General features: G+C 45.7%; 2 protein-coding genes across 5 annotated transcripts in view; one reads left to right on the top strand and one right to left on the bottom strand.

The window, feature by feature from the left end:
• LOC110496262 (IQ motif and SEC7 domain-containing protein 3) overlaps nucleotides 1–2,600 on the top strand; it is a 33,132-nt gene extending 30,532 nt beyond the window's left edge. Inside the window, exon 15 of one of the 2 annotated variants that reach the window (XM_036955648.2) lies at nucleotides 2,011–2,600. In XM_036955648.2, coding sequence (XP_036811543.2) covers nucleotides 2,011–2,472 — 462 coding nt within the window. In that variant the 3' untranslated portion in view covers nucleotides 2,473–2,600. The remainder of the gene's footprint in view (nucleotides 1–2,010) is intronic. The other variant, XM_036955650.2, reaches the window with a different exon arrangement.
• A 4,590-nt stretch (nucleotides 2,601–7,190) lies between these two features.
• Nucleotides 7,191–23,639, bottom strand: part of ptprq (protein tyrosine phosphatase receptor type Q) — a 44,112-nt gene continuing 27,663 nt past the window's right edge. For 2 of the 3 annotated variants that reach the window (XM_090207882.1, XM_090207884.1), the window contains exons 30-58: nucleotides 22,277–22,384; nucleotides 21,888–22,169; nucleotides 21,702–21,810; nucleotides 21,447–21,619; nucleotides 18,043–18,393; nucleotides 17,665–17,940; nucleotides 17,393–17,544; nucleotides 17,103–17,244; nucleotides 16,729–16,998; nucleotides 16,425–16,642; nucleotides 16,136–16,298; nucleotides 15,929–16,047; nucleotides 15,231–15,417; nucleotides 14,885–15,126; nucleotides 12,893–12,962; nucleotides 11,690–11,848; nucleotides 11,242–11,545; nucleotides 11,095–11,168; nucleotides 10,871–10,970; nucleotides 10,637–10,765; nucleotides 9,793–9,819; nucleotides 9,589–9,670; nucleotides 9,377–9,467; nucleotides 9,226–9,302; nucleotides 8,390–8,524; nucleotides 8,182–8,307; nucleotides 7,789–8,070; nucleotides 7,494–7,617; nucleotides 7,191–7,343 (exon numbers count right to left, since the gene is read on the bottom strand). In XM_090207882.1, coding sequence (XP_090064008.1) covers nucleotides 7,306–7,343; nucleotides 7,494–7,617; nucleotides 7,789–8,070; nucleotides 8,182–8,307; nucleotides 8,390–8,524; nucleotides 9,226–9,302; nucleotides 9,377–9,467; nucleotides 9,589–9,670; nucleotides 9,793–9,819; nucleotides 10,637–10,765; nucleotides 10,871–10,970; nucleotides 11,095–11,168; nucleotides 11,242–11,545; nucleotides 11,690–11,848; nucleotides 12,893–12,962; nucleotides 14,885–15,126; nucleotides 15,231–15,417; nucleotides 15,929–16,047; nucleotides 16,136–16,298; nucleotides 16,425–16,642; nucleotides 16,729–16,998; nucleotides 17,103–17,244; nucleotides 17,393–17,544; nucleotides 17,665–17,940; nucleotides 18,043–18,393; nucleotides 21,447–21,619; nucleotides 21,702–21,810; nucleotides 21,888–22,169; nucleotides 22,277–22,384 — 4,610 coding nt within the window. In that variant the 3' untranslated portion in view covers nucleotides 7,191–7,305. Of the gene's footprint in view, nucleotides 7,344–7,493; nucleotides 7,618–7,788; nucleotides 8,071–8,181; nucleotides 8,308–8,389; nucleotides 8,525–9,225; nucleotides 9,303–9,376; nucleotides 9,468–9,588; nucleotides 9,671–9,792; nucleotides 9,820–10,264; nucleotides 10,310–10,636; nucleotides 10,766–10,870; nucleotides 10,971–11,094; nucleotides 11,169–11,241; nucleotides 11,546–11,689; nucleotides 11,849–12,892; nucleotides 12,963–14,884; nucleotides 15,127–15,230; nucleotides 15,418–15,928; nucleotides 16,048–16,135; nucleotides 16,299–16,424; nucleotides 16,643–16,728; nucleotides 16,999–17,102; nucleotides 17,245–17,392; nucleotides 17,545–17,664; nucleotides 17,941–18,042; nucleotides 18,394–19,854; nucleotides 20,024–20,139; nucleotides 20,286–20,436; nucleotides 20,592–20,737; nucleotides 20,859–21,446; nucleotides 21,620–21,701; nucleotides 21,811–21,887; nucleotides 22,170–22,276; nucleotides 22,385–23,639 lie in introns of all 3 variants that reach the window. The other variant, XM_090207887.1, reaches the window with a different exon arrangement.

Below are 23,639 nucleotides of genomic sequence, written 5' to 3'. Positions count from 1 at the left end.
TTCACCACATCAGTCACTGGCTTCATCAGTAAGTGCATTGATGATGTCGTCCCCACAGTGACCGTACGTACATACCCCAACCAGAAGCCAAGGATTACATGCAACATTTGCACTGAGCTAAAGGGTAGAGCTGCCGCTTTCAAGGAACGGGACTCTAACCCGGACGCTGATAAGAAATCCCGCTATGCCCTCCGACGAAGGCAAAGGGTCAATACAGGACTAAGATTGAATCCTACTACAATGGCTTCAATGCTCGTCGGATGTGGCAGGGCTTGTAAACTATTACGGACTACAAAGGGAAGCACAGCCGTGAGCTGCCCTGTGACTACCAGACAAGCTAAATTACTTCTATGCGCCTTCAAGGCAAGCAACACTGAAGCATGCATGAGAGCACCAGCTGTTCCGGATGACTGTGTGATCAAGCTCTCCGTAGCCGATGTGAGTATGACCAATAAACAGGTCAACATTCACAAGGCCGGAGGGCCAAATGGATTACCAGGACGTATACTCCGAGCATGCACTGACCAACTGGCAAGTGTCTTCACTGACATTTTCAACTTGTCCCTGACTGAGTCTGTAATAGCAACATATTTCAAGCAGACCATCATAGTCCATGTGCCCAAGAACACCAAGGTAACATGCCTAAATGACTACCGCCCTGTAGCACTCACGTCTGTAGTCATGAAGTGCTTTGAAAGGCTGGTCATGACTCACATCAACTCCATTATCCCAGACACCCTAGACCCACTCCAATTTGCATATTGCCCCAACAGATCCACTGATGACGCAATCTCTATTGCACTCCACACTGACCTTTCCCACATGGACAAAAGGAACACCTACGTGAGAATGCTATTCATTGACTACAGCAACACTGAAGCATGCATGAGAGCACCATTTAGTTCAACACAACAGTGCCTTCAACGCTCATAATTAAGCTAAGGACCCTGGAATTAAACAGCCCTCTCTGCAACTGAATCCTGGAATTCCTGATGGGTGCCCCCCAGGTGGCAAGGGTAAGGAACAACACATCTGCCACGCTGATCCTCAACACGGGAGCCCCTCAGGGGTGCGTGCTTAGTCCCCTCTGTACTCCCTGTTCACCCATTACTGCATGGCCAAGCACGACTCCAACACCATCATTTAGTTTGCCAACAACACAACAGTGGTATGCCTGATCACCGACAACAATGAGACAGCCTATAGGGAGGAGGTCAGAGACCTGGCAATGTGGTGCCAGGATAACAACCACTCCCTCAACGTGATCAAGTCAAAGGAGATGATCGTGGACTACAGGAAAAGGAGGGCCGAACACGCCCCCATTCTCATACATATTACCTCAATTACCTCAACTAACCGGTGCTCCTGAACATTGACTCTGTACCGGTACCCCCTGTATATAGCCTTGTTACTGTTATTTTATGGTTGCTCTTTAATTTACATTTTTTATTGTTTTCTTCAGTTTATTTAGTAAATACTTTCTTAAAACTTATTTTTTCTTAAAACTGCATTGTTAGTTCAGGTTTTCTAAGGAAGCATTTCACTGTAATGTGTACACCGGTTGTATTCAGCGCATGTGAAAAATACAATTTGATTTGATTTGAATCGAGCCCAGTTCCTCCACTCTAAATGACCTCTCTACAGAACTAGCAGCTCCCAACCCAACCTCCCCACCAAGCCCTAATTCTTAGTCAGTCCTTTAGAGTTGCATATATCTTGGCAGCAGGTAGCATAGTGGTTAAGAGAGTTGGGCCAGTAACCGAAAGGTCGCTGATTCTAACCCCCGAGCCGACTTGGTGAAAAATCTGTCAATGTGCCTATGCTCCTGTAAATTGCTGCGGATAAGAGTGTCTGCTAAATTATGTAAATGTAAAAATCTTTGTTAGGGAGACATTGTGTGTGTGTTCGCTCCCTGCATGCTGCCATTGTGTCTAACCCACCAGAGGGCTGCTGTAGGCTGCGTTCAGGCTGGTAACTCCTCATGCCATTCTCTGGCTGTTTCTAAACTAGGTGTCAATTCACAATAGGCTGCTGCAGACCTACCACATGACCCAGGCCAGCCCTGATAGGCTGCTTCAGACCTACCATGTGACCAGTCCTGACTCCACCCAACTGGCTCTGGCAGCACCCCTGGCAATGCTTAGCCCCACCCACCCTGGAGAACTCCGCCCAGACACCCTCATTCAATGCCAGCAGATCGTCAAGGTGATTGTTGTGGACCAGAGCGGCCAGGGGCGAATGGAAGCCTTCCTCAGTCAAGGAAGCCCCGCCTCCCACCACCGCCTCATCCAATCAGCGATGTCCACACCAGTACGGATCAGAGAGGGATCTGAGCCCCCTCTGCCTCCCCCTCCTCCCCCCTACAACCACCCCCACCAGTACTGTCCCCCCGACTCCCCCTACCCCCTTCCACACACCCTTCCTCACCCCCTGCGCAGACGCAACTCTAGTGGTTCCCGCAGCCTCGTCTGACATATGTCCCCGGATCCTACCACACCTAATCCTCTGTCCTCTGAACTTTTGTTAAACAGTGATATACTGGGAGAAACACACACAACACAAACACTCATAGACAAAGATAGAGAGGGAAAGGGTGAGACGAGGAAGGGAGGAAGAGAAAGAGGGAGGTAAGGAAGTCAGCTGAGAGAGAGGGAATAAGCCGAGAAATAGAGTGGGAGAAAATGGAGAGGTTTCAAATCAATATAAATTCAAAGTCATCTAACGATGTAATGTGTATTTTGGATTATGATGTCGTTTTGACAACATTTCTAAAGATAGATTTTCTAATCTGACAGCTCTTGTGACACAGTGTCATCTGTACATATCTATATCTGTACCTGGCTTTAGAAAGAACACTCTAGGATGCCCCTCTGACCCCCTAATCATAACCCTGCCCTGATATCACACAGCTGATGCAACAAAAGGAATTCCTCCCAGTGAATGGAACTGTCTGGACATAGAGACATGCAGTTGAAGTCGGAAGTTAACATACACCTTAGCCAAATACATTTAAACACAGTTATTCACAATTCCTGACATTAATCCTAGTACAAATTCCCTGTCTTAGGTCAGTTAGGATCACCACTTTATTTTAAGAATGTGAAATGTCAGAATTATAGTAGAGATAATTATTTATTTCAGCTTTTATTTTGTTCAACACATTCCCAGTGGGTCAGAAGTTTACATACACTCAATTAGTATTTGGTAGCATTGCCTATAAATTGTTTAACTTGGGTCAAACGTTTTGGGTAGCCTTCCACAAGCTTCCCACAATAAATTGGGTGAATTTTGGCCCATTCCTCCTGACAGAGCTGGAGTAACTGAGTAAGTTTTGTAGGCCTCCTTGCTCGCACACACTTTTTCAGTTCTGCCCTCAATAGGATTGAGGTCAGGCCTTTGTGATGGCCACTCCAATACCTTGACTTTGTTGTCCTTAAGCCATTTTGCCACAACTTTGGAAGTATGCTTGGGGTCATTGTCCATTTGGAAGACCCATTTGCGACCAAGCTTTAACTTCCTGACTGATGTCTTGAGATGTTGCTTCAATATATCCACATACTTGTCCTACCTCATGATGCCATCTATTTTGTGAAGTGCACCAGTCCCTGCTGCAGCAAAGCACCGCCACAACATGATGCTGCCACCCCCGTGCTTCAAGGTTGGGATGGTGTTCTTCGGCTTGCAAGCTTCCACCTTTTTCCTCCAAACATAACGATGGTCATTATGGCCAAACAGTTATATTTTGTTTCATCAGACCAGAGGACATTTCTCCAAAAAGTATGATCTTTGTCCCCATGTGCAGTTTTTTTATGGCAGTTTTGGAGCAGTGGCTTCTTCCTTGCTGAGCGGCCATTCAGGTTCTGTCGATATAGGACTCGTTTTACTGTGAATATAGATACTTTTGTACTTCCTCCAGCATCTTCACAAGGTCCTTTGCTGTTGTTCTGGAATTGATTTGCACTTTTCGCACCAAAGTACATTCATCTCTAGGAGACAGAATTCATCTCCTTCCTGAGCGGTATGACGGCTGCGTGGTCCCATGGTGTTTATACTTGCATATTATTGTTTGTACAGATGAAAGTGGTACCTTCCGGCGTTTGGAAATTGCTCCCAAGGATGAACCAGACTTGTGGAGGTTTACAATTGTTTTTCTCAGGTCTTGGCTGATTTCTTTTGATTTTCCCATGATGTCAAGCAAAGAGGCACTGAGTTTGAAGGTAGGCCTTGAAATACATCCACAGGTACACCTCCAATTGACTCAAATGATGTCAATTAGCCTATCAGAAGCTTCTGAAGCCATGACATCATTTTCTGGAATTTTCCAAGCTGCTTAAAGGCACAGTCAACTTAGTGTGAACTTCTGACCCACTGGAATTGTGATACAGTGAATTATAAGCGAAATAATCCTTCTATAAACAATTGTTGGAAAAATGACTTGTGTCATGCACAAAGTAGATGTCCTAACCAACTTGCCAAAACTATAGTTTGTTAACAAGAGATTTGTGGAGTGGTTGAAAAACAAGTTTTAATAACTCCAACCTAAGTGAATGTAAACTTCCGACGTCAACTGTATCACCTCCATCACATCATCAACTCTCACCTAGGGTTTTAGCTTTCCTCCTTGGCACTCTGTGTTTTGTGTTATAAGATGATAATGAGATGCTAAAACTACTTTTGATCCTGAAGAAGTGAGTCTGTCAGAGCAGCAGGGAGGGAAGACTGTTTCTCCTGAGTCCTGGTTTATAGTGTCTGACTTCTATATCTGTGTGGGAGTGTGTGTGCATGTGAAGGTATCGGGGTGTGATAGTGTGTGACAGTGTGTGTGTGTGTGTGTGTGTGTGTGTGTGTGTGTGTGTGTGTGTGTGTGTGTGTGTGTGTGTGTGTGTGTGTGTGTGTGTGTGTGTGTATGTGTGTGTGTGTGTGTGTGTGTGCGCGCGCTTGTATGCGGGCGTGTGTGAATACCATTGTTATCATCTCTGAGGTTTTGTTTCATGGGTCCAAGCCTCACACTCAGGTAAACACCAGTACTGACGACAATCTTATTTGATCTGCTACTTGTCAACTTTTAATCTTATTAATGATGTTCATATGATTAGTTCATAAAAACATTAATGTTGAATCTTATTAATTGATCATGTTCTAACATTCTAGCTTATTAGTCCTGTTGAATATTTAGTCTCACGTTGTGAATCTATACCCATTCTTTATTCATTCTCACATGATTCTACTCTTCACTGGACTGCTTGTCCCACAGGGATGTATATACACAACCAGTATATACACACACACACACACACACACACACACACACAGAGAAGGACTTACGAAGTAAGATATTTGTCAGAGTATTACATATGTTTGATTATTATTACTGATTGGTGTAACATCTCTTCCTTCCCCTCTCTCTGAGGGCTGTGACACGTGGTGACCCACTGAGGCTGTCCTCTAAGTATCGCACCATATTTTTGGAGTACAGAAGAATAATGGATATGTGTATATAGGTGATTTATAGATTTAACATAGAAATAACGGACACAGTGCTGATGTGTGTATTTATACAGAGGGGAGGAAATTGTATTTAACTTGGACAATAATTTTTTTTTTTTTCCCCCCAACTATGGGCGCAACAGAACCCACTGTTACCACGGGAGACAGAACAGGCAGAACAGTTACCATGGAAACATACACAGAGATGACATCACTAAATTATCATAGTTAGAGTTATACTGTGGCTATGATCGCGCTAACGTAAGCATTAGATGGTTTAGTGGAAAATAAGCAGGAATCATAGTAGACATTTTAGCATGTTCTAAAACCCTAACATATTATCACCCTAACCCTAGCTCTGAGTCTGGCTCACCTGTCCTTCTTGGAGATGTGTTACACTATTGAGCACCTGTGCACCGACACACTTATAAAGTATTTACTAAGAGAATATCATGTTTATAACAAGTGTTTACTACTGGAATATTTCTAAAGATTTGTTTGAAATTAATTAAAGAATAAAGTAGTTTGTACTCTGCCTTGAGTCCTGTGTGTGTGTGTGTGTGTATGTGTATGTGTATGTGTATGTGTGTGTGTGTGTGTGTGTGTATGTTATGCTGTACACACAGTTTCTCAGACTTTCTCAGGGTGTAATTTCTTGTCCACTAAACAGCTCACATTGCACAAAATGACAGACAGACCAACAGAGAGATAGATCCATAGATATGCAGACTGATAAGACAGACAGGTGAGTAGGGGAGTTGATTTTACTTGTCCAAAACACAGATGTAGAACACTCAGAGAAAATACATGAAATAAACCATAACACCCCACAAATATATTATCCCCCAAACACGATGATAGTAACATTGTAACATGTGATATAAACATAGTAACACAGAGACACAAACAAATGAACACAGTGACAACACTTATTTGGCTGAACAACTTAAATGTACAAAAACATGATACAAGAATATAATAAAATACACAGTGGTATGACTAGTGCAAGATACCTGTATACTTACATGTGTGATATATATAGCCTATATATTAGGGCTGTCAAATTAAGAAAAAAAATGTAATGGCGTTAATCGCAGGATTTGCTGTGATTAATCGGCATTGCTAAAATTGGGCTGTAATTTAAGATTATTCATACAAAAAGCATTACAAAAATATTGACGTCTTGATTTTGTCCAAAGTAACAATAATTAAAATCAGGTAAATTGATAAAACACACGTTCATTAACCTCAATGTTAACTTGTTTGAACATCACATTGTGGTTTTTAGCTGTATGCATGATGTATTTAGGATGTTTTCAGTCTATTTTCAACACTTTCAGACGCGATTAATCACGATAACAAAAAAATGTGTGCACTAAAATTACAAATGGTGAACTTGAGTTAACTGGTTAACTCTGACAGCCCTACTATATATATACACATGTATCTCCCACTATTTCTGTTCTGCCTGAGGACATAGAAAAGATGCAGGGCTCCAAGAGGGTTGCAATGGTGTGTTGATTCAGGCCAGGGAACCACCAAGGTTCTGTTGGGTGCTTTTGACTCTCCTGCCAGAAAAGGGCAACCCCTCCCTCCCTCCCTCCCTCCCTCCCTCCCTCCCTCCCTCCCTCCCTCCCTCCCTCCCTCCCTCCCTCCCTCCCTCCCTCCCTCCCTCCCTCGCTCCCTCCCTCGCTCCCTCCCTCTATCTCTGGTTGACCAATCCATCTGACAAACAGTCAGTATGTCCAGGATTTGGCCCCATGACTCAGGAATAGGTGTGTTTATCAGGTGTGAAGTTGACTGAGAAGTTCTCAGCCTTTACATTGTAGTCTCCTCCCATTCCAGTTCAACATCACCTGCAAGAGAACAAAAGGGTAGAGATGTGAAATGTGCGTTTATGACGTGTGTGTCTGCTAGCATATGTGTGTGTGTGTGTGTGTGTGTGTGTGTGTGTGTGTGTGTGTGTGTGTGTGTGTGTGTGTGTGTGTGTGTGTGCGTCTGCTCACCCTCCATAGCGTCCAGTGAGTCCATCTTCTCCAGAGCAGAGTAGTTAACGAACCAGATGGACTGGCTGTTTCCTTTACTGTTCAGCAGGTCCAGAGTACTCTGGTGTAGGAACATATACTGGGCCTGGGGACATGCATGCATACACTTGGTAAGATTATGTCAGGCTCTCTACAGGTTTGAATACATCAGGACAACAGGGGGAAACTAGGTCATACTATAAGGTATCATATCCATATCACAGTCAGAATATTTCATTATTTTATGATACATGTTGTATGAAGATATATTTCTCACCAGGTTCTGCACCATACACATCCGCTCACTGCGTAGTTCAGCCACCAGACCGTAGATGTCCACAAAGTCGTGATCACTGACGTGTTGGATCAGGTGATCCAGCGCTATAAACACTCCTGTCCTGCCCACGCCAGCACTGCAGTGCACCACTATAGTAGTGTTCTCATGCCTGTTGGCTCTGATGGCTCGAACAAACTGTATGAGTGTGGTGCTGGACTCGGGTACACCATGCTCTGGCCAGGAGGTGTAGTTGAAGTGGTGAACCACCATGTAGTCCCCATGCTAGGGAGAGAAAGAAAGAGAGAGAGGGGGAGAACAATGTTTTGATTATCAAGAGGGAAACTGTGAAAACGTAGTTCTTCTGGGGTTCTCGTGTGTGTGTGTGTGTGTTACCCTCTCCACTTTGAGAGCTCTGACGGTCCAGTCAGGATAGACGTCCTCTGTCAACTTGGTGATGATGATGTCCCCAAATACTGTCACCGGCTTATTATCTTCTGGCCAGTACTGGTGACACCGGATCTACACACACACACAAATGGTGACAGCGGATCTAAACAGACATTCAACCCTGACACTACTAGAACCTTGGTTCGGTCCTTACCCTTCCTTTCTCATAGCACTGTGTGAGCATAGCAATGGTTTGTGTGCGAGTCTCCCAGATCATCCTCCAGAAGTCAGCCACAGTACCGGGGAGAGGACCCTGGGTCGCTATGAACTCACTGGGACACAGATAGCCCTATTGAGGGAGAAGGAGATGCAGCAAGAGAGAGAATCTTATAGTCAGAACTGAGCAAAGTCGCCAGTTATTTTTAGTTATTTTTATTTCATTTTTTACTTTTACCCCCTTTTCTCCCCAATTTCATCATATCCAATTGGTAGTTACAATCTTGTCTCATCGCTGCACCTCCCCTACGGACTCGGGAGAAGCAAAGGTCAAGAGCCATGCGTCCTCTAAAACACGACCCTGCCAAACCGCACTGCTTCTTGACCCATTGCTTGCTTAACCCGGAAGCCAGTCGCACCAATGTGACGGAGGAAACACCGTCCAACTGATCAGCTTGCAGGCACTGGGCCCGCCACAAGGAGTCACTAGAGCACGATGAGACAAGGAAATCCCAGCCGGCCAAACCCTCCCCTAACCTGGACGACGCTGGGCCAATTGTGCGCCGCCCCATGGGTCTCCCGTTCACAGCCGGTTGTGACACAGCCTGGAATCAAACCCACAAGTCTCCAGTTTTGTAGTAAACAAAAGTTGGAGTGTTTAGAAGGCAAGGTTCAAGAGGTGATGACATTTTCTCTAAAAGCATGAGTGTTCTCTTTCATGTGTGTGTGTGTGTTAAGGGATTTTTATCAATAATCAATTCCTTTAACAGTGTGTGTTTGTGTGTGTGTGTGTGTGTGTGTGTGTGTGTGTGTGTGTGTGTGTGTGAGACTCACTGAGATGAAGCTAGCGTTGATGTAGTCAGATCCAGGCAAGCCAGGTTCAGACAGCAGCTTAACACGGTTGTTGTTGTCTGTAGAGGAGAGAGTGTGTTAGGCTGTGTGTGTTTGTTACGCTTAGTGTGTGTGCATGCATGTGTGCTCATACAGGGTTTGATGTTAGTGAAGCGGTTCGTGGATCTGTTCCAGGGAAGGTCAGCGTCTGATGTAGCCAGGTCGTGCAGCAGTTTGGGTAGCTCCTGGAAAGGACAGGGTTAACACTGTCAGACTACACACAGACACACAAACACGCACGCACATACATGCAGGCACGCACACACACACAGGTTTTCACAGGGGTCAGAGGTCAGAGTTACATACTGCGAACTCTTCCTGGAACTTGGCGTTCTCGTTGGCACACAGATCCTCTACATGCTGCAGAAAAGACTTCTTATTGACCGGCCTGAGAGACAGAGAGAGATGGGGTAAGAGAAATCCTTCACAGAGCAGCAATCCACATCTAACTAGTATTTCCAAGCAAATACAATCACATAGCACAACGTACACACACATTAGGTGACTTACTTGAGAGACTTTCTGTAGCTGAGAAGTCTGAAACAGAGTTGACAGAACAATGTGAGTCACACGAGCACACTGTGAGTACGGCAGACTCTACTTTCCATTACTCTACAGTTACAAACTCACACACTGAATGAATAACAGCACTTCACTACGAAACTAAAGCAATGAGAGAGACAACAACACACTGCAATGCAACACAGCAACACACACATGGAGAGCTACAACACACTGCCTACAGATGTAGGATCTTAATTTGAGGCAAGAAAATAATCCTGCAGAAACAGAAAATGAATTATTACGTGGATTATAATTAATGGACGTTTTTGCAGGGCTTGATACACTTTTCATTGGGGCAAATCAAGTCAGAAATGTAAAAGTGGAATTTAAAAACGTTTTTAAAACTAAAATACACTACAAGTTTGCAGCAACAAAAGAGTGATCAAATGAAGATCCTACATCGGTAATACCAACTTACTGGATGACAAATATCTCCTTCCGCCTAAAGAAGAAGGAGGAATACCTGGAGAAGAGTGTGAGAGAGGGGTTAAAGTGAGAGAGTGGGCAGACCGCCATGTGTGTGGTTGTGTGATTGTGATTGTGATTATGTGTGTGTGTGTGTGTGTGTGTGTGTGTGTGTGTGTGTGTGTGTGTGTGTGTGTGCTAACAGCAGCCAAGCACAGTCTGTAGGCATGCAGGTAGGTCGGAAGAGTGTTGGAGGTAGAGTGGACATAATGTTACAGAGGGTGAACCTTTGGGATGGAGTGATAGAGAGGGAGTGTGTATGTGTGTGTGTGTGTGTGAGGAAAAAGACATGCACACGTAGGTGCACACACACACACACACTGACCGGTGTAGCTTCTCTTCCTTCAGCTCCAGGTCGGCCACAGCGATCATCTGATCCAGTTTAAACTTGGTCTCTGTAATCTCCGCCTCCCGGGGAGAATAGGTCCCTCCCTCCTTCTGACGCTGACGGATCCTGCCATTGGATGAGGAACATGTTAAAAGCTCTGAGACACCTGAATACCGCTGGCTGGGTTTAAACCTTGGTCAGCTAGAACCATCAGAGGAACATTGAGTTTACCTGACAGAGGCATAGATGATGATGATGAGTAGCACAGCCAGGAAGAAGGAGAGGAGAACTCCCAGAATGATCTGTTCATCTCTGGTCAACAACCCATCCACTGACAGACAGAAGGGGGAGAGGGGGGAGAGGGGGGATGGACAGAGGTGTTGTTGAATTGCTTTGCATTGGAGAGGAGAGCTGTATGTGTGAGTTTGTGGAAAGAATAGGGGAGGAGTGGTTACCTGTGGTTCTGATATGCTCAGAGTAGTCAGAGTCTGTGTACTGGCCTCGGATGTTGGTGGCTCGGAACTTAAATCTGCAACACAGACATGCACTGTATTAAACTTTGTTTGTGTGTGTGTTTACATGTGTGTGTTGTGGATACTCACACGTAGACAGTGTTTGGTTTGAGGGGTCCGTTACAGAGTGTGTTACTGTACTCCTCCGTCAGACAGTTGCCCTCTTCTCCAATAACATAGTGGTTTTCCTGGTGGTCTCTACGGTCCAGCACCCTGTCCCTCACAATTCTGTGTCTAATCTGTGAGTTGTTGTGTCTGCTGGTTTGTGTGTGTGTGTCACTGCTTTCGCCGTCCCTCACACAGAGTGGGTTGGGGAAGCCATTGTCAGTCAGGTAGGGGGCGGGACGAGAGAGGAATGCGATCTTCCAGTTGGTTAGGTTCCTGCTGTCCATCACTGAGACAGAGAGACAGATAGATCTCAGACTAGGCCTAAAGCAGCGGCTCCTAAACATTTTAGTTTTGGATATATTTTCTGTCTGATAGATGTACTGTATGTTTATGTGTGTGTCTGTGCATGTTAGTGCGTGTGATGTCGTACCCCCAGATTCTGCCACGATGATTTGGATGCTACTGATTGGTCCGTTGTCATCGCTGTAGAAACAGGCTGGCATGCGAACAATGATGCTCCTGGAGGTTACCATGGCAACTCCTCCTTGGTCCAGCACAGCCTGGGGTCTCTGGGTGGGCTTGGCAGGAGCTACACACACACACACACATACGTTGCAGTTATGCAGGGGTCATGTTGGGGTTATGAATGGGTTACGGGATTCCTAAAAAAAGACAATGATTTTGAGGATTTTCCCCCTAGAATGGTCCTTTGGAGGAAGGATTGTTGATATATTCAGTGGAAGGCGGAAGTTTACATGCACTTAAGGTGCATAATTAAGGAGTCATTAAAACTCGTTTTCAACCACTCCACACATTTTTTGTTAACAAACTATAGTTTTGGCAAGTCGGTTAGGAAATCTAATTTGTGCATGACAAGTAATTTTTCCAACAATTGTTTACAGACAGATTATTTTACTTAAAATTCACTGTATCACAATTCCAGTGGATCAGAAGTTTACATACACTAAGTTGACTGTGCTTTTAAACAGCTTGGAAAATTCCAGAAAATGATGTCATGGATTTAGAAGCTTCTGATGACTCAATTGGAGGTGTACCTGTGGATGTATTTGATTTTCCCATGATGTCAAGCAAAGAGGCACTGAGTTTGAAGGTAGGCCTTGAAATACATCCACAGGTACACCTCCAATTGACTCAAATGATGTCAATTAGCCTATCAGAAGCTGTTTAAAGGCACAGTCAACTTATTGTATGTAACTTCTGACCCACTGGAATTGTGATACAGTGAATTATAAGTGAAATAATCTGTCTGTAAACAATTGTTGGAAAAATTACTTGTGTCATGCACAAAGTAGATGTCCTCATCAACTTGTCAAGAGATTTGTGGAGTGGTTGAAAAACAAGTTTTAATGACTCCAACCTAAGTGCAAGTAAACTTCCGACTTCAACGGTATATTTCTGTTTATTCTCAAACAATATATACTCTACAGTTCCAAAGGGGGATGTCTGCTACTTTTAGTGCTAGGATCCAATTTGTAAGCATTCCCGATATTAACATGAACTCATGTCCTTCCTCCAAAGGAACATTCTATGGATTAGATTTCCACATAATTTTCTTTTTTTGTCCTGGTTTCATGAGTAATCACCCTTATGTAGTGTAAATGTAGCACTGTACCTATGATTCCAGTAGTGATCCGAACCTCTGAGCTGGGGGGGCTTAAACCTGCTCCGTTTACTGCTGCAATCTGAGAGAGAGAGAAACTATTTGGCCCTAAACAGACAATACACAGTGGCAGAATACCTGACCACTGTGACTGACCCAGAATTAAGGAAAGCTTCGACTAATGTACAGTCTCAGTGAGCATTGCCTTGCTATTGAGAGAGACCACCATAGGCAGACCTGGCTCTCAGGCTATGTACACACTGCCCACAAAATGAGGTGGAAACTGAGCTGCACTTCCTAACCTCCTGCCAAATGTATGACCATATTAGAGACACATATTTCCCTCAGATTACACAGATCCACAAATAATTTGAAAACAAATCCAATTTTGATAAACTCCCATATCTACTGGGTGAAGTACCAGTGTGCCATCACAGCAGCAATATTTGTGACCTGTTGCCACAAGAAAAGGGCAACCAGTGAAGAACAAACACCATTGTAAATACAACCCACATTTATTTATTTTTCCCTTTTGTACTTTAACTATTTGCACAGCGCTACAACACTGTATACAGACATAATATGACATTTTAAATATTTACTGTTCCTCTTCCTATGTTAATCCATTTCAATTACTTTGGCAATGTAAACATATGTTTTCCATGCCAATGAAGTCCCTTGAATTGAATTGAGAGAGTGTTTTGTGACAGTGTGTGTGTTCCTCGCCCGTATATTATAGTTGTGACCTGTGTGTGTGTGTGTGTGTGTGTGTGTATGTGTGTGTGTGTGTGTGTGTGTGTGTGTAGTTGTGACTTGTGTGTGTGTGTGTAGTTGTGACTTGTGTGTGTGTGTAGTTGCGACTTGTGTGTGTGTGTAGTTGTGACCTGTGTGTGTAGTTGTGACTTGTGTGTGTGTAGTTGTGACTTGTGTGTGTGTAGTTGAGTCCTGTGTGTGTGTAGTTGAGTCCTGTGTGTGTGTGTGTAGTTGAGTTCTGTGTGTGTGTGTGTGTGTGTGTGTGTATGTGTGTGTGTTTAGTTGTGACCTGTGTGTGTGTAGTTGAGTCCTGTGTGTGTTGTTGGGTCCTGTGTGTGTGTGTAGTTGAGTCATGTGTGTGTGTGTGTAGTTGAATCATGTGTGTATGTGTGTGTGTAGTTGTGACCTGTGTGTGTGTCTAGTTGTGACCTGTGTGTGTAGTTGTGTGTGTGTGCCCTGTGTGTGTAGTTGTGACCTGTGTGTGTATGTAGTTGTGATCCGTGTGTGTGTGTGTGTGTGTAGTTGTGACCTGTGTGTGTGTGTAGTTGTGTGTGTGTGTGTGCCCTGTGTGTGTAGTTGTGACCTGTGTGTGGGTGTGTGTAGTTGAGTCCTGTGTGTGTAGTTGTGACCCGTGTATGTGTGTGTGTGTGTGTGTATGTAGTTGTGACCTGTGTGTGTGTAGTTGAGTCCTGTGTGTGTAGTTGAATCCTGTGTTTGTAGTTGTGGCATGTATGTGTAGTTATGCCTTGTGTGTGTGTGTGTGTGTGTGGTTGAGTCCTGTGTGTGTAGTCAAGTCCTGTGTGGGTAGTTGTGACCTGTGTGTGTGTAGTTGAGTCCTCTGTGTGTAGTTGTGACCTGTGTGTGTGTGGTTGAGTCCTGTGTGTGTAGTTGAGTCCTCTGTGTGTAGTTGTGAACTGTGTGTGTGTGTGTGTAGTTGAATCCTGTGTGTGTAGTTGTGACCTGTGTGTGTGTAGTTGAGTCCTCTGTGTGTGTGTGTGTGTGTGTGTGTATTTGAGTCCTATGTGTGTAGTTGTGACCTGTGTGTATGTAGTTGTGACCTGTGTGTGTGTGTGTGTAGTTGTGACCTGTGTGTCTGTGTGTGTGTGTGTGTAGCTGTGACCTGTGTGTGTGTGTGTGTGTGTGTGTGTGTGTGTGTGTAGCTGTGACCTGTGTGTGTGTGTGTGTGTGTGTGTGTGTGTGTGTGTGTGTGTGTGTGTGTGTAGCTGTGACCTGTGTGTGTGTGATCCTCACCCGTATACTATAGTTGTAGCCTCCCTTCAGCCCGTCGATGACTGCGGTCAGAGTGCGGTTCTTATTTTTGACCACATTGAGGTGGTTAATGGTCATCTCTAGCTGGCCCTGGCGGTAGACAAGCACTGTGTAGGAACTTATGTTCCCATTGGGTTCCTCAGGGGGGGCAAAGGTCACAAACACACGGGTCACTTCCTCCGGAATCACCTGCAGGGTCACGTTCTTAGGAGGATCCCTGGGCTCTGGAAGGAGGAGGGGAAAAGGATGGACGGAGGAGAGAGAGAGATGAACTACTTCCCAGTTTAATAAAGTAGCTACTGTATTACTGGATCTGTGTGTTCCTCACCTTCCTCCATTGTTCTGATGACAGTGGGCTCAGTGGCCTGTCCGTCCCGCCGTGCGTTCTCCAGTGGTCCAGTGAAGGCGGTCACGGTCACAGAGTAGCGAGTGAACGCAGTCAGGTTTGACACAACTACAATCCTCAGCTCCTCTGGACTGCGTACCACAGACTGGTTTAACCCCTTGCTATCCAGCTGAACAACGACACAACATATAGTAGTGTTAGGTTCTTATTTTACAGATCTAAATAAGTCACGGACACTAGAGAAGCTTAACCAAGTTGAATTCTTCCCAAAGGTTCTGTACAGCTGTATTCAGACAGCAAAACATTTCTCACCATCACACGCATGTATACCCCACTTGGGACACTCCTTCTCTCCAATTCTTACATCTTATGGTTTCACAGGAAATGGGTAACAGGATAATAAACCCTTATTACTCCCTTCAGGGGATCTGACCTGACCTCCTGACCTCAACCCCTCAGCCTAATCCACAGATGTCCTTCCGCTCCCCTATAGCAATCCTGTGATCTCCTCCCATCCACCCAGCATATTCCACAGACACTCTGTCTTTCTACAGATCTCACTCCTTTATATACTATATCTAATCTATCATGTCTTTAATATCTCAATGTTCAAAGTTTAGAATCCAATAGTAGCAAGAACCATTTTCATGTTATTATTTGTGTGTGTTTTGTGTACTCACAGAGAGGACGTCTATGAGGTAGGAGGTGGGGCCGGTGATCACATCTGGGAGTTGCCATTGGATACGGAGGCTGTTGGAGGACATGGTCACTGACAGGTCACTGGGAGGGGCATCAGGGTCTGAGAGGAGAGACAGGTATAAATATACACATACTGCCTGGGTGTGTGGGTACATCTGTTGTATGTATGTGTGCATGTGGGTACTTACTCCCAGCCAGTGTGTGTGTGTATTTCCAGGGTGTGTGTTCTCCTGGCCCAGCATTCGTAAGGGCTGTGATTCTGAAGCGGTAGAGGCGGTACTTGGCCAGAGACTGTAGAGTGATGCTCCTGTTGCCCTCACCACCATCAGAACCATTCACTGACACCAACACCTGACCAGGAACATCATGAAGATGATGTTGAGTTCAATGTTAGGATTTCATTTTGTGTCATACAGCCTATTCATGTAGACATACTGTATGTACGACACAACAACACAGATATCCAGGTAAACATACATCCTGATGGACGCAGCCTGGAGCCAGGGCAGCGGTCGGCTCTGGCAGGGGTGTGGCCTCAGCTAGGGGTGTGTCAGACTGGCAGTCGGGTGACAGCAGCTGCACGGTGATGCGGTACTCAGTGAGCATGCCCGGAGCAGAGAGGGGAGGAGCCCATTGGAGCGTTACACTGGTGGCTGTGGCCTCTGACACACTCAGGAAGCGAGGGACACCAGGAACTGCAGGGGGATATAAAGGTGGGTTGAGGTGGTACAGTTCATCTGGTCTCCTGGTGAAGTCTCTGTGTGTGTGTGTGTGTGTGTACCTGACTCGGGGTGTGTGTAGGCAGTACAGTTGATCTTGTCTCCTGGGCCAGCAGAGTTGACAGCCGCCACGGTGAGTGTGAATCCTGTGTCCGGCGCCAGCCCGCTGACCGTGTAATGGTTTGTGTAAGCCTGGTGTATGTATGCCTGTGAGCGTGTGTCCACCTGGTAGTACAGGATGAGTCCATTGGGGTTGGCTGGAGGCTCCCAGTGTAGAAACACAGAGTCCCAGCCCAGACCAGAGCAGGACAGGTTACCCACCACCTCTGACACTGGAGCCAGGAGACGCAGGGTTAACACAAGGGTTATTAACCACTTTCACATGCATATGGCACTTGATTTCTGTTTCCACAACCTCACACAACCACACACGAACCTGATTCATTGGTTGTGAAGTACACAGGAGTGCTGTACTGGTCTCCATGACCCACTCTGGTGTAGCTAAACACACTGATCTCATAGGAGCTGTGAGGCCGGATCCCACTCAGCTGTCCTTCTGTCCACGGACCTGTAGAGTTCTGACAGAGAGGAGGAGGAAGAGAGAGAGAGAGAAATCAGGAAATCTTATAGACAGAACATAGCAAAGTTACAGGACTCCAGTTTGACATATTTAATGTGTGTGTGTGTGTGTGTGTGTGTGTGTGTGTGTGTGTGTGTGTGCAGTACCTGGTAAGTGAGTGTGTTTGTGTTGTTCTCCAGGATCCTGAAGCCGTAGTGTGTGACCACACCGTTGGGTTCCAGAGAGGGTTCCCAGGTCAGCCACACAGAGAAGGCTGTGTGGTTATACAGAGACAGGTTCCGGGGAGGAGACATTGGACCTGGTGGAACACAATGTTAGAGTACATTACTGGCCTTCGTCTGTGTTCAGCGGCAGCAGTTGGAGGGGTTATGGTAGGTTAGAGGTTAATAGGAGATAAAGGTGAGAGGTTAAAGATGACCTGCTTCGTCTGTGTGCAGCATCAGTAGTAGCGGGGGTCCGGAGCCCTTGCGGGTGGCTGCGGTGATGGAGAGGTTGTAGGCTGTGTAGGGCAGCAGCAGTGTGAGTGTGAGGGTGGTGTTGGGGGTGTGTGTGGTGTTGGAGCCTCCAGGGCCGAACAGGGTGAGGGAATAGTCAGTTATCTCTCCGTTGGTCTCCAGGGGGCGCTGCCACACCACAGACACTGAGGAGGACGACAGGTTCCTACTGGACACCAGCACTGGAGCTGAACTGGGGACTGGAGGGAGAGGGTGAGTTAATAGTATGTGAGTGTATGAGTTTAAAATATGCGTGTGCAATTTATGTGTGTGTGTGTGTGAGAGTACGTAAGAAGACTCACTATCATCATCGGTCCTTACGTGCAGCAGGCTGGTGTGGTTGTGGGCGGGGCCGGCACTGGTTGCCGGGGTAACAGTGAAGACGTATGGATAGTACTTCCTGAGTTTGGTAAACAGGAAGACGTTGTCATTGGTTATCTTGGTGATGGTATTGTTGACAGCGGGGGATCCGGGGGGGTTGCTGTTAGGTTTAGGGGGGTTCAGGGGTTCAGTGGTAAGGGGGAGTCCAGCCTCCTGCAGGGTGAGCAGGTAGAATGGGCGTCCGTTGGGTTCCATAGGGGGGTCCCAGCTTACTATGATGGCCGTAGAACTGAAGATCTGAGCACTGAGGTTGTGGACCGGATCACTGGGCACTGTGGGGGAGACGAGGAGTTAGTATGACTGACTGAACTACTATGCATCATTTCTATCACTGAATACTAGGACTGCGTCTGAAATGATGGGTCAAGATGCATTACATAGCAAACAGGGTGTCATTGCTAAAACACTTCAAGTTACAGTATGTTGATGGATGCTGTATATACATGCAATACATCTCCACCCAAATCAACAATATTATTAAGAAATCAAACACTTGAGCCACCCCAGGGACAGAGAGACACACACAAAACAGCACTTCATCATCATCATCATCATCAGGATCATCACCCCATGATCAACAGGGAGAACCTCAGTGTGAAAAGAAAACAAACATTTGACCAGAGAAACTTTGTTTTTTAGAAAAGTTATATCGAGAAACTTTGTTTTGAAAAACTTCAAGTCGAGGAAGTTTGAAGAAAGACACTTTGAACAGCAGATACTCATCCTGGCTACACCCTCTTCTGGTGTCTATCCTCTAAGCTCCGGTCACTGAGTCTGACCATATTGAGAGAGCAAACTGAGCATGTGCACACCTCGGGAAACAGGGATGGAGAGAATAAGAGAAGTGGAGATGAAGGCAGATTGAGAGGCTGGTAATGTGGATGGATGGGTGGAGGAGAGAGGGCGGTGTGTGGGTGTCTGAGCCCAGGGCAGTGAGCCCTGCTGGGCTTGGCAGGGCAGGACAGGCAGGGTGGGCTGGAGGTCCGGTGGCTGGAGCACAGAGGCAGAGACACATAGTCAGTATCAGAGACATCATCAGACAGAAACAGGAGTTAGGTACTATCATATGGCAGATGAACGCTGCAGTCTGTCTACGCCATTTTTCCCAAAATCACATAAAAACAAAGAGATCAAAACATGAACAATACCTGACTAGCTAGCTATGTTTTCTAATCCAGATGAATAATATCAGACATTTTATCTGTATTATCTATTTGACATGGACATTGCTACTTCTTCTTATAATCCAGATGCTGCCATTCAATAGTGATTCATCTGCACCTGAAGCTACAGACAACATTAACAGATGACTGATCACTTCTCAACACTATCAACTACTAACACTGAGAGAATAATGACCTATTGACAAAACTATACAGGATGTCTATGTTGATAGCGTTGCTTCGTTTGGACAACAAGATATGATCAGATGTCCAAGATGTCAAAGACTAAACTTCCACCAGGTTCAGTAAAAGGAGACACAAACTGGTTGTCTGAGGTACGGAGGCCTCGGAGGGACAAAAAGGGCCAGTTTGTCAGACTGACAACGTTACCTCCATTCACTAGCCAGCTGAAAGTTACACTTCAATCTCAGAGTTTTTCCGTGATTTTAGTAAGTTCAAACAGAGGTTGGAAAAAACAGTGCAGACTCTCTGTGTGTGTGTGTGTGTGTGTGTGTGTGTGTGTGTGTGTGTGTGTGTGTGTGTGTGTGTGTGTGTGTGTGTATGACTGACCATCCTCTGGGGTGAGTAGGTTTAAGGGATCAGTATGGACCCCCCCATCCCCCTGCAGGGTGCTGGAGGTCAGCCAGAGGCTGTAGTTCTGTCCTCCTCTCAGGCCAGACAAACGGTAGGACAGGTCCTCCCCCGGGGAGACAGGGTCCAGCTCTGACACTGGGATATGCTAGGGGAGAGGGAAGAGAGAGACAATGCCCTTAAAGTAGAAAATAACACACTTTTACACGAGTTATAACAGCTTTATTGTCTGTGTAGTATACACTGTAGTGCTGTAAAACTAACCTGTTCTGTGACAGTGGTATTGTCTGAGTAGTACAGAGTGTAGTGCAGGAGTATTCCATTTGGCTGAGTGGGAGGTTGCCAGAGCATGGTCACCGAGGAAGAGGTCAGGTTCACTAACGACACATTCTGGGGAGGGTCAAACGGCACTGTGGAAGAGAATTGCAAGAGTTTGTGTTCAATAAAGATGAACTGAAGGCCTGGAGCATTGCTCAGTTTGGACTACAAGATTTTCAAAAGTTAAGGAACTAACTCTCTCTGTCTGTCTGTGTGTGTGTGTGTGTGTGTGTGTGTGTACACCTGTGTCTATAGTACTGAAGCTGATGTATATAAGGACTCCCCCGTCCCCCAGGCGTGTCCAGCTGGAGATAGAGGCATTGTAGCGACTCTCTGAGTCAACACTGATAACCACAGCTGTATCTGTCACGTTCTGCCACACCTCAGACGACTCATTCCTTAGAGAAGAGAGAAGGAAGGAGGATGAAGAAGAGAGAGACCATGTTGGAGCTAGCTGTAACTGCTCCTTCAATCAGAATGCCTCATCCCTCAACATCAGCAGTAGGAGTCAAACTATTGATCAATAATGAAATAAAAAACTCACCAGACTCTGACTATGTAGTAGAGGATCTCAGAGTTGGCCTCTTTCGGTGGTTCCCATGACAATTGAACCTCGTAGTCTGAAAATGTCCTGGCTAGCAGAAACTGAGGGGGAGTGTCTGGTTCTGAAACAAACTTACCATGGATTAGAACCAAAACACAGACACACTGAAAACCACGCCACCTTGGGGAAATGGACTGGAAGAAGAAAGGTCTGTCTGCATTCTGTCTCATCTGTAAGTACAGCCCTGTGAAGAGAAGCTGATTGGTTAATCATCTGTAAGTACAGCCCTGTGAAGAGAAGCTGATTGGGTGATCATCTGTAAGTACAGCCCTGTGAAGAGAAGCTGATTGGGTGATCATCTGTAAGTACAGCCCTGTGAAGTGAAGCTGATTGGTTAATAGCATGGTTCTGGGCTTGTTGAATATCTCTGTGATAACCCCTGTGATGTCAGAGTGTCAGGAGAACCTGAAACCGAGAGAGGAAGTGACCTCACAGTAGTGAGATGAGAAGAAGAGGTAATGATGAACCTTCTGTGGTCCAGAGTCTCCGGTCACATTAACAACATGGTCCACAATGCAGCCACCTGAATTATAATGACCCTAACCATGGTCCCCTCCCCCCTCTCACCCCAGGGTCCCTCCCTCTGTTGGGGTGATGTTTAGGGGTTTACTGTGTGTGTGTGTGTGTGTGATGTTTGAGAGGCTCTCACCGTCCTCCAGAGTGGTAATGTTGAGAGGGTCACTGCTGTGGTTTCCGGAGCCAATACGTGTGTGTGCCTTCACCACCAGAGTGTATTGCGCAAACTTCCTCAGGTGTGTGATCTGGGCGTGGTTGATGGGTGTGGTCAGGTTGAGGAAGTGGGAGGAGTTTCGCAGCTCAAGGCTGTAAATAAAATCAAAGTCCATTTAAAGTGCATTTAGTCATCACGAGACAGTTCAAATATGGAAGCTAGGCAGAGATGTACCTGTAGTGTGTGATAACTCCGTTGGGCACCAGGGGGTGCTCCCATGTCACGTTCACCTCATTGGAACTGACAGACACGTAGGACAGGCCGTAGGAAGGACTACCCGGGACTAGAGAGGAGACACATACACTTCAACATGAGGCGTTAGTGTGTGCATGTGTCTAGTGTGTGTGTGTGTAGACTCACCGTCCTCCCCAGACAGCATAGTGAGTGTGTCTGAGGTGTGGTTCCCATGTCCGATGCGTGTGTATGCTCTGACAGAGACATTATAGTATGAAAACGGCCTTAGCCCTGTCAGAGTCACTCTGGGGACAGAGCTGTTCAACACTGCCACATACGATTGGTTCTCGTACAGAACCTCATACTGTTGGATCACCCCATTGGCTCTCTCCGGGGGCGACCAAGAGAGGGTGGTGGTGGAGGGAGAAGTGTCTACCACTGTTAACCCTACAGGCGGGGTGTCAGGTTCTGAGAGAGAGATAGAGAGGGGTAAGACTGGACTTTCTATCATTAAACCCACACAATGACAGAGGTGTGTGTGTGTGTGTGTGTGTGTGTGTGTGTGTGGTATGTACCATCCTCGGGTGTGACAGCGAAAATATCGTCTAGGTCAGACAGAGAGCTCTCTCCTGCAGCAGTAGATGCAGCCACTCGCAGTTTATAACCTGTATACTTCTCCAGCCCTGAAACACACAGCAAGCAGTTTATAACCTGTATACTTCTCCAGTCCTGAAACACACAGCAAGCAGTTTATAACCTGTATACTTCTCCAGTCCTGAAACACACAGCAAGCAGTTTATAACCTGTATACTTCTCCAGCCCTGAAACACACAGCAAGCAGTTTATAACCTGTATACTTCTCCAGCCCTGAAACACACAGCAAGCAGTTTATAACCTGTATACTTCTCCAGTCCTGAAACACACAGCAAGCAGTTTATAACCTGTAAACTTCTCCAGTCCTGAAACACACAGCAAGCAGTTTATAACCTGTATACTTCTCCAGTCCTGAAACACACAGCAAGCAGTTTATAACCTGTAAACTTCTCCAGTCCTGAAACACACAGCAAGCAGTTTATAACCTGTATACTTCTCCAGTCCTGAAACACACAGCAAGCAGTTTATAACCTGTATACTTCTCCAGTCCTGAAACACACAGCAAGCAGTTTATAACCTGTATACTTCTCCAGTCCTGAAACACACAGCAAGCAGTTTATAACCTGTATACTTCTCCAGCCCTGAAACACACAGCAAGCAGTTTATAACCTGTATACTTCTCCAGCCCTGAAACACACAGCAAGCAGTTTATAACCTGTATACTTCTCCAGCCCTGAAACACACAGCAAGCAATTTATAACCTGTATACTTCTCCAGCCCTGAAACACACAGCAAGCAGTTTATAACCTGTATACTTCTCCAGTCCTGAAACACACAGCAAGCAGTTTATAACCTGTATACTTCTCCAGCCCTGAAACACACAGCAAGCAGTTTATAACCTGTAAACTTCTCCAGCCCTGAAACACACAGCAAGCAGTTTATAACCTGTATACTTCTCCAGCACTGAAACACACAGCAAGCAGTTTATAACCTGTATACTTCTCCAGTCCTGAAACACACAGCAAGCAGTTTATAACCTGTATACTTCTCCAGCCCTGAAACACACAGCAAGCAGTTTATAACCTGTAAACTTCTCCAGCCCTGAAACACACAGCAAGCAGTTTATAACCTGTAAACTTCTCCAGCCCTGAAACACACAGCAAGCAGTTTATAACCTGTAAACTTCTCCAGCCCTGAAACACACAGCAAGCAGTTTATAACCTGTAAACTTCTCCAGCCCTGAAACACACAGCAAGCAGTTTATAACCTGTATACTTCTCCAGTCCTGAAACACACAGCAAGCAGTTTATAACCTGTATACTTATCCAGCCCTGAAACACACAG

The sequence above is a fragment of the Oncorhynchus mykiss genome, chromosome 2 (assembly GCF_057628025.1).
Source record: "Oncorhynchus mykiss isolate SJ-2025 chromosome 2, ASM5762802v1, whole genome shotgun sequence".
In the NCBI taxonomy this organism is placed as follows: Eukaryota; Metazoa; Chordata; class Actinopteri; order Salmoniformes; family Salmonidae; genus Oncorhynchus; species Oncorhynchus mykiss.
The sequence above is the reverse complement of the archived record's forward strand: the minus strand, read 5'-3'. Positions and strand labels throughout refer to the sequence as shown.